The sequence below is a fragment of the Petaurus breviceps genome, unplaced genomic scaffold, assembly GCF_028583685.1.
Source record: "Petaurus breviceps papuanus isolate PSGF00001 unplaced genomic scaffold, PetGlider_PUasm1.0 80, whole genome shotgun sequence".
Lineage (NCBI taxonomy): Eukaryota > Metazoa > Chordata > Mammalia > Diprotodontia > Petauridae > Petaurus > Petaurus breviceps.
Window position 1 is genome coordinate 19,789,502 of NW_027186540.1, and position 13,484 is coordinate 19,802,985.

General features: G+C 40.0%; 1 protein-coding gene across 1 annotated transcript in view; it reads left to right on the top strand.

Annotated features, from left to right (window-relative positions):
- The window catches only part of LOC138176033 (membrane-associated guanylate kinase, WW and PDZ domain-containing protein 2-like), a 1,726,709-nt gene that overhangs the window by 1,573,254 nt on the left and 139,971 nt on the right, over positions 1-13,484 (top strand). The window contains exons 17-18 of the mRNA XM_069106765.1: positions 8,303-8,488; positions 10,478-10,652. Coding sequence (XP_068962866.1) covers positions 8,303-8,488; positions 10,478-10,652 — 361 coding nt within the window. The remainder of the gene's footprint in view (positions 1-8,302; positions 8,489-10,477; positions 10,653-13,484) is intronic.

Sequence of the window (13,484 nt, forward strand, 5' to 3'; positions counted from 1 at the left end):
ATATATGTATAATGTGTGTGTATAAATATGTATGTGAAGCAGATAGGTAGCTCAGTGAATAGAGCACTGGGCCTTAAGTCAGGAAGACCTGAATTCATATGCAGCCTCGGACACTCACTAGCCATGTGAGTGTGGGCAGGTCACTTACCCTCTATTTCCCTTAATCCATTGGAGAATGAAATGGCAAGCCACTCTAGTGTCTTTGCCAAGAAAACCTCATGGGGCAGCTAGGTGGCATAGTGAATAGAGCACCAACCCTGGAGTCAGGAGGACCTAAATTCAAATCCAGCCTCAGACACTTAACACTTACTAGCTATGTGAACATTCAAATCCAACCTCAGTTACTTACTAGTTATGTGACCCTGGGAAAGTCACTTAATCTGCTTTAATCCACTGTAGAAAGAAATGGGAAACCACTCCAATATCTTTGCCAAGAAAACCCCATGGAGACTGTTGGTCTGCATGGGGTCACAAAGAATCAACTTCCTTCAAGCACAGATCAGATAGCACTTCCTACCTGTCTAGGGCATTTCCTGTCTTGCTCTCCCTCCCCATAGTTATTAGAACCCTCTCCCTCTTGAAATTATTTGGCTTTTGTTAATAAATCCACCCCGAGTAAGGGGACTGAATGAGATATGGGGGTACCCACAATCTTCTAACTCTCACATAAAGGGAGAGGACCCCACATGTAGCTACAGGGCAGGCACAGTACTAAAGTGCTAGGCTCCCTTGTGTAAGTCAGGCAGGGTACCCTAAGTCCCCTCTGTAAAGAAGATGCTTAGAGCTGGACTCTACCAGTTACCACTTGTAAATAGCTCCACATAGCTAAAAGGCAGGTGCTAGGAATGGGCAGTATATGGAACAAAGTTCCTAGGAATGTACAGTATGTAGAAATATGCATTGATTCAACTCACTGGCAAGATCAAGAGTTTGGATGCTAGAAGATTTTTGACTAAGCTGTGTTCTACCTCAGCACTTTCAACACCAGGATCCTAGCCCCTCCCTACATCAGGCTTATTCTCCCTTCAGTGGCTTATCCCTCAGCCTAGGACAAAGATTCTTACTTTTTTGTTTGTTATAAACCACAATGGGAGTCTAGTGAAGCCTGTGGTTATCATTGTTCAGATGTTTCTGAATCATTGTGACCTCTTTGAGATTTTCTTGGCAAAGAAACTGAAGCGGTTTGCCATTTCCTTCTCCAGCTCACTTTACAGAGGAGAAAATTGAGGGAAACAGGGGTAAGTGACTTGCCCAAGGTAACACAGCTAATAATTGTCTTAGGCTGAATTTGTACTCTGGTCTTCCTGGCTCCAGGCCCAGTTCTCTATCTACTGTGCCACCTACCTATATAAAAGCTTATGGACTCCTCAAAATAAAGGGTTTGGTTTTGGTTTGGTTTTTTGATACATTAAGAAAATATAGAATTATAAAGAAATCCAAAGGTTAGTAAAAATAAAGATGTAACCTCCTTGCATCCAAGTTCACAGAGCCCAGTTTAAGAATCTTTGATCTATGGATTTTTTATCTGTTAATTCACTTTCTCCCATGGGATCCCAAGAAGCTCCTCCCCCCATTCCCAATTCCAAACAATTCACTATGAATAGGGAACTATATAACTTTCTCTCCAAGAACAAAAGGCTCTCTCCCTCTCCCAATTTCTACTCACTATCATCATTCATCATACCAGACAAGGATTTGGCAGCCACTTTCTTTTCATTTATTTAAAGCAGGAAACAGATTCATAAGTAATGACAATAATGGTAAACAATTGAGAAGCAAATCATTTGTAAGGAAACAGCTGGCTGTGACTGGTGGCAAAACTGTTTCTCCTAAATTTTGCCCCCCTACTGAAAGAGATCATCTATGATTTTAATATGAGCTTTGAGGGAAGTCTACCTTTAATGGGCAAGAAGAGGCAAAAGAAGACTCTCCCTCACTGTTCTTCACTCCCCATTAGCTCTTGGTCAGGGCAAAGGGTCCAGTTCTCAGCTTCAAGCTATCATCATCTACAACAAGATGTCTAGGAGTCTAGGACCCTGGAGGAATTATATGTCTGCCCTTCCCTCACTCTGTTACAGAAAATGGATACCATTCATCATTCTTTTTCTTCTTCCTCAGAATTCTGTCCTACAAACTAGTGAATTCTGAGAAAGAATTCATTCACTTTGCTCCAGCCATGCCTGAAGTCTCACAGCTCTGTGACAGTGTGCTACAGAATGTAGCTATAGCAATGAGCTGCACATTAATTGTACACACTATTTACTTATTTGTAATTTGTATTCCCTCTCCCCAATAGAATGTAAGCTTCTTGAAGACAGCAATTGTTTCATTTTTGTCTTTGTATTCCTAGCATTGTGTTTCCTGAACATAACCCAAAGCCCACTGGTTTGAGTTTTGTTCCTCATTGGTGGAGATCAACGTGGCCACCTTCTGTGATGGGCAGTTTTCTTGAATTGGCTTCCACTGAAGCCAGGAGGAAAAAACACCACCAACAAAATTGGGCCTCCTGGGATTTCGGGCTATCGTCACAAAAATACCATCTTGCTGACCTAAAATGAAGTGATCTCTTGGTGTTGACTTTTGGGGGTACTTTGCTCTGTTTGATCCTATAGCAATCAAGCTACTTCTTAGACTATGTAAGCATTACTTCTTGCTAATCCAGTCATAGTGACTTTTGTACAGGTTAACACCAGAAGAGATAACTTGTGTACTTAATCTAGAATGGATTCATGCCTGTGCATGTACATGTCCAGCTTTTGTAGGGAAGATTTTGTAGTAAGAGAGAAAATGTACATGTTCAAGAATAAGGACTGAACACCAGCTAATACCAAATGCCAGCTAACATTTTTATGTTTTTTTCATTTTCAAATGCTTAATAAGCTTCTGATTTACATCATTCATTTCCGCCAGATTTTGAGTTATAATTTTTCTCCCTGTTTTTCCCCTACCCACCACCCCAAAAGAGCAGTCCCACAGGACATCCCCTCCTCCAATCTGCACTCTCCCATATCTTCTCCCACACCCCCTCCAACTTTTCCAGTGGTTCTCTATGCTCCAGTGCCTGTATATCTTATTTCCCAATTACATGTAAAATAGTATTAATAATAGTATATATAGATATATATATTTTTTAAACATTTGATTTTAAAACTTTGAATTCCAGATTCATTCCCTTCCTCCCTTGTCACCCACCCTTAATGGGAAGATAAGTAGTTCAATATAGGTTGTACATGTGTAGCTAATGCAAAATATTAACATAGTAGATATATTGTTAAAGACTGACTATATTTCCCTCCCTCTTATCCCACCTTCCACTTGTTCTATTCTCTACTTTGATCCTGTCCCTTTTCAAAAGTTTGTGTTTCCAACACCCCACCCCCAGTCTGCCCTCTCTTCCATCATCCCCCCTCTCATCCCCTTCTCCCCTACTCTCCTTTATGGTGAGATACCCTATTTAGTGTGTACTTCGTTCCCTCCCCAAGCCAAATTCGGTGAAAATAAGGTTGACCCATTCCCTTTTGCCTTCCTATTCTTCCCCCTCCATTGTAATCATTTTCCCTTGCCTCTTCTATATGAGATAGTTTACCCCATTCTGTCTCTTCCATCTCCTCTCATTATATTCCTCTCTCACCTCTTAATTTCACCTTTTAAGTATCATCCCTTCCTATTGAATTGGTCCTGTTCCCTCTTATCTATGTCTACCTGTAAACATATATACACACATTCACATATTCATTCACCTGTATACCCTCCTATATATATATATATATATATATATATATATATTTCCATTCCTGTTGTAATGTAATACCAAAAGAAGGCAACTTCCCAGGTTCAAAATACCAGCATAGGTGCTCTCTATTTTATTCAGTGACAAACCAAGAACAGAGAAGATCAAAACATGACATCATTCAAAGTACAGCATTTACTAAGCGTGATTAAATAATCTCCAAGTACTACCCCACCCCAGGACCTTCCAATCATTCAATCAATCACAAAGTCTCTGTTCTAAATACTTCTCCACCCCTAGGCTATACCTTAATTAAGTCCACCACAAAGCCCCTCTTCTCAAATGGAGATTAGTTTTCAAACATAAGGTCAAAAGTTCCCCACCCCTGGATCACAATTGAATCTACCCCAGAGTTACATCAAGTTTAAACACAGCACTTAATACCCAAATGGAGGTCTTTTCTTCATCTTGACACGAGGCAAGTTCTCAGCAATCTTAGTTCCTGGGGAGACAAGGCTTAGCAAGGCCATAAGATACATTGCCAGTCCCTTCATGAATTCATCCTCTGTCTGTAGAACAGTCCTAGAACCCTTGAACACATTAGCAAAGCCCTCTCCCAGGATTTCTGTAAACATACAACAAGAAAATCCTTCTTCAGGGCTTCTGAACCAACAGAAAGGCTCTCAGACCCCTGCAACAACAGCACTGTCCTTCACCAGTGGACAGTATTCAATCTGTCTGCAGGACAGTCTCCAGACCCCTGCAACAACAGTACTGTCCCTCACCAGTGGACAGTATTCACTCTCTGTCTGCAGGACAGTCTCAGGGCTTCTTAGCGAACAGCCAGGTTCCAGGACTTCTTCAACAAAAGGACAGTCTTTCACCAGTGGACAAATCTGGCAAAACAACATCAAAACAGACAGACAAAGTACCAGCAAAACAGCCATGTCTCCTCAGTCCTTGGCAGCTCAGGGGGCAGGTCTCAAAAGTCCAAGGCAATTCAAAGCAGCCACCAGCAATTCTCTTAGTCTCTCTCTCTCCACGAGGTGCTGCTTCCAAAAAGATCTTCCGCCTCTCTCCTGTCTCTCCAAATCTACATCACCAGCTCCTCCCACTTCAGGACTTTCTTTTCACATCAACAAGCCCATCCCACAGGTGGGATTAACAAACTCTGGGTTTTAATACAATCAATTTGAAAACCAAGCCAATACAGGGGAATCTCCACATTCCATTACTATCACACCTGTCAACTATTTTCATACTGAGAAAAGTTTTATCAGTTAAAATTATCATTTTTCCATGTAGGAATATAGGTAGTTCAACTTTGATAAGTTGCTTATGATTTCTTTTCCCTGTTTACCTTCTCAAGCTTCTTCTTGTATCTGAATGTCAAATTTTCTATTCAACTCTGGTATTTTCATCAAAAATGCTTGAAAGTCCTCAATTCCACCGAATGACCATAATTTCCCCTGAAACATGATACTCAGTTTTGCTGGGTAGATGATTCTTGGTTTTAATCCCAGCTCCTTTGCCCTCCAGAATATCATATTCCAGGCCCTTCGATCCCTCAGTGTAGAAGTTGCAACATCCTGAGTTATCCTGATTGTGTTTCCACAATATTCAAATTGTTTCTTCCTGGCTGCTTGTACTATTCTCTCCTTGATCTGGGAATTTTGGAACCTGGCTATAGTATTCCTAGGAGTTTTCTTTTTGGGATCTTTTTCAGGAGGTGATCGGTGTATTCTTTCAACCTCTATTTTACCCTCTGGTTCTAAAACATCAGGGCAATTTTCCTTGAGAATTTCTTGGAGGATGATTTCTAGTTTCTTTCTTTGACCGTGGCTTTCAGGTAGTCCAATAATTTTTAAATTATCTCTCCTGGATCTATTTTCCAGGTCAGTGGTTTTTCCCATGAGATATTTCACATTGCCTTCTATTCTTTCATTTGTTTGGATCTGTTTAACAGCATCTTGATTTCTCATAAAGTCACCAATCTAATTCTGAAGCAATGATTCTCCTCAGTGAGCTTTTGAGATTCTTTTTCCATCTGACAAATTCGGCTTTTTAAGGCATTCTTCTCCTCATTGTCCTTTTGAGCCTCTTTTGCCATTTGATTTAGTCTATGTTTTAAGGTGTTATTTTCCTCAGTCAGGCTGTTGACTCTCATTTCGTAATTTTCTTGCATGATTCTCATTTTTCTTCCCAATTTTTCCTCCACTTCTCTTATCTGCTTCTTAAGGTCATCTATGGCCTGCAACCAGCTCGTATTTTCCTTTGAAGCTTTTGGTTCAGGAGTTCTGACTTCACTTTCTTCCTCCTGTTCCATGCTTTGCTCCTTTTTGTCCCCAAAATAGGAATCTAATGTTGGATTCTTCTGTTTGCTTTGCTTCCTTTGCCTGGTCATATTGCCACTCAATTACTTGACTTTTGGACTTTTTGCCACAGTAGGACTCTGCCACCAGACAAGGGAGCTTCCATCCCAAATGCTGGGGTTTTCTCAGCTGACAGAGGTATTAGTTGGGTGCCCTCTCTGAAGCCTCCGCATGCTCTGAAAAGCTGGTTTCATACCCCAGGACCTCCACCCTAGACTACAATCCATATCCAAGCAGGTTAAAGCAAGAATGATTACCCCTCAAACTGGTCACTTGGTCTCCCTACAGTCTGCAGGCCAGGAGCTGAAGCTGCCATGTAGCAGCAGCTATGCTGTAGGCCTCAACAACTTCTCACCCCAGAGGCAAAAGCTGAAGCATTCCCAACTACTGGGTCCCAAAGTCCACAATGCACTGACCTCTCACTTTGTCCTTAGCATCTATATGTTGATAATTTTGGATCGCCACAGCTGCTGGTGATCTGGAGTCCCTCCAGCAGGCGGCTGGTCAGGCCCACCCTGGGGCTAAAGCCTCGGTGTGGGGCTGGGCTCAGCTCTCAGAGCAATGCGTTAGCCAATTCCTGCCGGCCTGCCAGGCTGTCCTCAGTGGGAAGTTAGCTTCTCTGTGTCATTTTGTGGGTTCTGCAGCTCCAAAGTTTGTTCAGAGTCTCCTTTTACATGTATTGGGGAAGGTAGAAGCCGGAGCCCAGCTGAGGTGCTGTTTCTACTCCACCATCTTGACTCCACCCCCCAGCTAACATTTTTATGCTAAATACCAATTAAATGTCCACAAGGAGGAACAATTAGCAAATATATTGAAATAAATTAGATTACATGACCTCTTACATAACTTCTAATCCCAGTATTCTATGGTAATCATGATTTTAAATAAAATTTCTTAATTTTTAAAATTTACTCAGTCCCATCAATAAACTAGAAATGTTTTAATTTTCACATATCATACGTCGCATAGCAGAGTTTTGAGTTGAATAAATATTTTCATATCCTAACAATTATCCCAGACTATAGACAAATTAGCCCTGGTTCATAATTTGCTCATTCCCCGTCTCCCTCCCCTATGTCCCAGATTTTTTTTTTTACCAGTGTTAGGATTTTATCTGTCACATGAGCAACCTAGAGAGAGTGAAGGATAAACATAGCCATAAAACAAAACACTTGTTTCTTAAGCTCTTCTTACAGATGAGATATGTCCCTGTCTATCCAAAACACGAATAAACCAATAGCCATCTCTCATTGATTTTCTAAAACTTGCTTCTTCCCTCTTCCTGGTCTCTAATTCCTTAAAGGAGAAAATAAGGAAGGGAAAATGAACCAGGGGAAGCTATGGTAGAAAGAATACTAAATTTGTTGTCAAAGGACAGACGTTTGAATTTCAACTCTATGACATTGAGCAAAGGCCTTACTCTTCCTGGATCTTAATATTCTTCTGTGGTAAAATGAACATGTTAGACTATGTAGTTTCTCGAGTCCTTTACAATTCTCAATCCTATGATCTTGCTTCTTTAACTTATGAGGAGTTTGTAACTTTCTGTGCCACTAAAAAAAAAAATACACATATACCTACACTGAATCCTAGAAGAGTTTCCAAACTACTCAGAGATGATCTCAGTAAAAACTGATAGAGTAGACATCTGCCTCCTTTAACCTTTATCTTGGTAGGTGAAGTCAGAAATTAAATTTCTCATAACTATTTCTCAGTTCACCAGCTACTGACCATTTAATATCTATTCTTCTCTTCTTTACTCCACTCAAGAAGAAAGAAATTTAAAGAGATAATGACATTCCTGGTATTTGCTACATTTTGTGTGTGTGTGTGTATGTGTGTGTGTGTGTTCATGTTTGTATATGAGCTAGAATGTAATATCCTTGAGGGCAATAAATTCTGTGTTTGAAATTAACAGATTGTTCACTATGTGACATGTAAAGTTTGAAATTCTATTTTTTTTTGGAGGACAATCGAGGTTAAGTGACTTGCCCAAGGTCACACAGTTTTTGTGGTAAGTGTCTGAGGCCTTGAAATTCTATTTTTAACACCATTCATTAAATAATACTCAGAAGAGGAGATTGAGATTTCTGTAAACAAACATAGAACTCCCCAAGTGATGTCTCACTGATGTGATGGGGCTTGGAGATCCATTTTTTTTTAGTATCACTAGTAACAATCATTGTTGGTTTCTTCTTAGCTGTACCACATAAAATTGGCCGTATTATTGATGGAAGTCCTGCTGATCGTTGTGCAAAACTAAAAGTTGGAGACCGAATATTAGCTGTGAATGGCCAATCTATCATCAACATGCCTCATGCAGATATTGTCAAGCTCATTAAAGATGCGGGTCTTAGTGTAACTCTACGAATCATTCCTCAGGAGGGTAAGTAGCCTTAACGTGGCCTCCCAGAGTCATTGGAACCCGTCCAATAGAAGTGATTATTCCCGACTTGATTGCTGTTCTCATGGAGTCTATATAGCTGCTATCAGTATAGTATTAGTAAGCTGTTGTGATATCCAGTTTCCCTTTACTACCTGACTTCTTATAGATCTTAACTAATTTCTTTCATCGAACAAATTAAGTGACTTTGTAGTCAAAACATTTTAAACCCAGAGACAATCCATTATTCAGCTGCTCCTTGTAGTATGAATAGTACTGCAATTTCAGAGACGAGTCATTATGTTATTGAATGCTGGGGCCCATTGAACATCAATGAGGGAACTACAATTCTGAAAAATGACTTGGTGTACGTAGTACTTGAACTCTGGAGAATTCTTCAGATTTGGCCAGATCGATCTTGAAGACCTTGAGGAAACTATGGTAGATCAAAGTAGACTGGGCATCTCTTTCCCATAAAGGAAAAATTTATATGTCACAGATTCAAAATTTCCATTTAGCCTTTGAAAACTCGTGAAACGATGGCTCCATCCTGAGGCCTGGAAGAAAGTCACCATTTTTACCAACTTGGAGCAGTTTCTCAACAGAAAACAAAGTCTTGAGTATGAATCCCACATCCCCATGCCCAGGGGGCCAGCTACTCCCTGTGTAATGAGATTGGAATTGCATCTTGGTTGGACAGTGTCTTATACAAAAGTTGATGTGATTACTTAGCTCATTGTCATCCTGTTATTTAGATCTCCCTCTGTCGTAGGTCTAACTCCCTCTGAGTACAGTCTAACACTCTCACAGCAGACACTGAATTACTAAATAGTCACCTGGTTTTGCAAATCAGTCCAGAAGAAGAATCAAGAAATAGAGTATAATATATGTCATTTTCAAAGGAGCCATCAATAGTTATTCTCCCTTTATCTACCTACTTATTCACCATGAACTGACTGAAAATGAGGTCTGAATATGTCTTAATGAAAATATGATGTTACCTGAAAACACAATTAAATTTTCTACAAATATTGGAGAGGATTTCTTTCTTTTTTTTTTTTTTGGCTACTTGAATATCAGAGAGATTTAGCAATTTGTTCATAGTCACCCAGCTAATAAATCATAGAGGTAAGATATGAGCCTAGGTATTCCTTATTTCAAGCTCAGCATTCTATCCACTATATCACATTGCCTCTCCAATATTTAATGGAAACTCAATCCATTTGAGCAAGATTGGTTATTGAATGTGTTAATTTGTTCTCAGTGTGAAATATGCCAATTTCTTCTCTTGTCCCAATACGCAAAAGTAATTACAGTTGAAACCTTAACAAATTATGAAAATTATTAAAGCTAACAGTATTTTTTAAAGAAATAGCTCATGGGATCTTTATATGCCCAGATGTTCTTTTGTCTCTGTCTGTAGAACTGTGGCATCCCAGAGTTAAGAGTTACTGGTCACTGAATGCAACTAATAACAAAACCAATCTGGAAAGTATTCATTTGTAACAGGACTGGTTCCAGCACACTTAACTAAACTTTAAAATAGAAATAGGATTTACCACTCCTGTCCAAATGCCCATGGTTAAGAGACCTTGTCCCCACTAGGAGTCATACATACTGAATTAAAATGTGCCATTGAAAATCATATTGTAAACTGCCAATGTTCCTAGTTTGTCTTTTAAAACAAAAACAGAAATAATTTTTTAAAAAACAAAACAACTTTTGACATTTGTCTTGATTGAATGATCTTTAAATGATACATCAGTGAGAGTACTTGTTGAAAGAGCATTTCTAATTTCAGAGAGTAGAGGATGAAAATAAGGCTGATTCTCACTGTTTTAGAAATCTGTCTATGAAACCAAAATAACCAAATCCAGGAGGTAAAGAATTCTCAAGGTGGCCAGTAGCAGAAAATGGTCATTATTGACTCCCTCAGTCTTTTTTTCTAATGCCTATGTGACTGGGTCTTCATCTTTTGCTTTCATTCTGCAGAGCTGAACAGCCCAGCATCTGCCCCCAGCTCTGAGAAACAGAGCCCCATGGCCCAGCAGCACAGCCCCACAGCTCAGCAGAGTCCACTGGCCCAGCCGAGTCCTGTGGCCCCTAACAGCCCTGTCACTCAGCCACCTCCTCCCCAGCCCCTGCAGCTGCAAGGACATGAAAACAGGTAAGCATCTCCATGGTTCCTCACTTCCAGATAGGAGGGGGAAAAAGGATGAGACAAATTTTGCTAAATTAGGGATTTACAAGTTACAAGGTTTGGGCTGTTTCCAACACCTCCAGATGAAAGCTATGTTTATCCTAAGCAGCATTTTGATCTTACTGCTCTTATGATTTTTAAAAGCACAGCCCGTCCATCTCTTGACTTTCAGTATTCCAGGCTCCTCATTTATAAGAATGAAAATAGTGATATCTGCACCTGCTTCATAGAAATCCTGTGATGGGGAAACTAATTTTAAGGAGTTCTCACAGTCCTTTCTGAGACATAAGCCCTGTGTCCAGCCTTCAGTGGAGCACTCTGGTAATTGGGAAGCAGCTTGGTCTAGGGCCAAGGTTTTCAACCCTTTTTATGTCATAGACTCCTTTGATATTCTGGTGAAACCTATAGACCCCTCAGAACAATGTTTTTAAAGACATAAAATAAAATATGTGGGGTAACAGAGGAAACCAGTTATATTGATATAAACCAATCAAATTTTTTTTAAAAGTCACACACCCCAGATTATGGACACTTGATCAAGGGTAATGTTTCCTAAGCAGGATGCTCCAGAACCTCTGATTTGCTCTATTTTCTCACTTTGTACTTGGACAACTCTAAATTGAAAGGCAGAGAGGATAGTGCCACTCACATAATCATTGACATGCTTGAATTTATCACTACAGAGAATTGCCCAGTCATGACTTGCAGACATACAAAGTTTAACCAGCTGAATTTCTTGAGCTATAAATGAGTGGCTGAAGTCCATTAGACTGACATCAAGTACTCTGGGCTTTGGAAGCATTGGTTTGTCCTTAATTAGGGTCTGCCCAATCAATCAAACAAAGCAGTCCTTGGCACTAAATAAGTGTTTACTAAATGTTTCTTTTAATTCATTCAGTTATTAAGCACCCTACTCTGCTAAATAAGCAAGCATTCATTAAACCAGGCATTATGCTAGGTGATGGGGATTAAAGGGCAAAAATGAATCAGATCTTGCTCTCAAGGAACCTGCATTCTATGGGAGAAACAGCATGTACCTGCATAATTATCTCCATATACATGTAGCTATATGTAAAGAGAGCATAAGAGAATATACAAGGTAAAGTACTCGGACTTTTTGAGATCAGGGAGAACTTCATCCAGAAGGTGTCATTTGAGCGAACCTCAAAGAAAATTTAGGGAGTCTAATAGGTAGCTATGAGGAGAAGGGGTATTGCAGGTACCCTCCATATAATTGGAAGTTGTGGTAGGAGTTGAAAGTAATGCAGATTTTAAAACATTTTTTAAATTTTTTTCCCCTTTAACTAATGATAAGAAATAGTAGGCTGTGGGAACATATAAAATCCTCAATGATCTTTCCCATAATTATAATATTTCCAGAACATCTGCCTTCTAGCAATGCCTCCCATATTGGGGAAGTTGGAGTGAGAACATCTTTTTGATGATCAGAATTCACTTGTGCTGTTGCAAAGCAAATATTGTTCCCATACCCCAGATGTTATCTCTAGGTGTTTTGCTCTACTCTGATTCCTCCCATTAACTGCACAGAAAACAACTTTCTATCAACCTTAGACATTTACATGATATGGGTGGTAGGGGGGAGAGAGAGTTAAAAGCCTGGATAGGAAAGTTACTGAAGCCTGTGGAAGAAATGGCAAAGAGAAGAATTTCACAGATGAATCAATCATTTATTTAGAGTTCACTAAGTGAATGGTTGGACAGATGTGTTAAGTACTATGTTAGGTTTTGGGAACATAAGAATTTTTTAAAAAAAGATCCACCTACTCTCAAGGAGCTTACATTCTAATTGGGAGAGGGGAGGGGGAACAATTTATAAGGAAATGTGTATAATCTATTCTCCATTCAGTCACTAAAGGGCTTTTCTTAGAATATGGGTCTGATCCTGTCACTTCTCTCCCTCCCCCACTCAATATATCCAGTGACTTCCAATAATCTCCAGGAACAAGTACAAAATGCTCTGTTTGGTCTTCAAAGCCCCGTGTAACCTAGCCTCCTCGTGCTTTTCTCGTCTCCTTTCATCTTCCAACCCATATGTACTCTTCTGTCTAATGATACTGGCCTCCTAGCTGTTCATGAGCAAGGCACTCCATCTCTTGCTGCATTTTCTCCCACTGTCCCTCATGTTTGATGTTCTCCTTCCTCCACTCCAACTACTCACCTCCCTTGCATCCTTTAAGACCCAAGTAAAATCCCACCTTCTACAGGAAGCCTTCTTTAAACTGGCTTAGTTCCAGCATTTTCCCACTTTTAATTATTTCCTATTTATCCTGTTTAGCTTACTTTGCATACATTTGTTTGCATGTTGTCTCCCCAATTAGACTGGAAGCTCCTGGAGGGCAGGGACTATCTTTTGCTTCTTTTTGTATACCTACCATGGGTGGGTAACCTGAGACCTTGAGGCCACATATGGCACTCTAGGTCCTCAAGTGCAGCCCTTTGACTGAAACCAAATTTCACAGAATGTATCCCCTTAATAAAAGGATTTGTTCTATAAAACTTGGACTCAGTCAAAAGGCTACACCAAAGGACCTAGAAGGTTCCCCACCCCTGCAGTCCTTACAGTGCCTAACTCATAGTAGGTTCTTAATAAATGTTTAATGAATTCTTGAAATACCAGATACATGAAGATGCATACAGGGTAGATGGAAGGTAACCTTAAAAAGGGGACGCTGTGGGTGGTGGAGGTGGAGGTGATTGTGGGGGAGAAGGCAGGGTGGGACTGGGAAAATAAACAGACCTCATATGACCTTCACTTCAGCAGTGCGTTATTTCATCAGA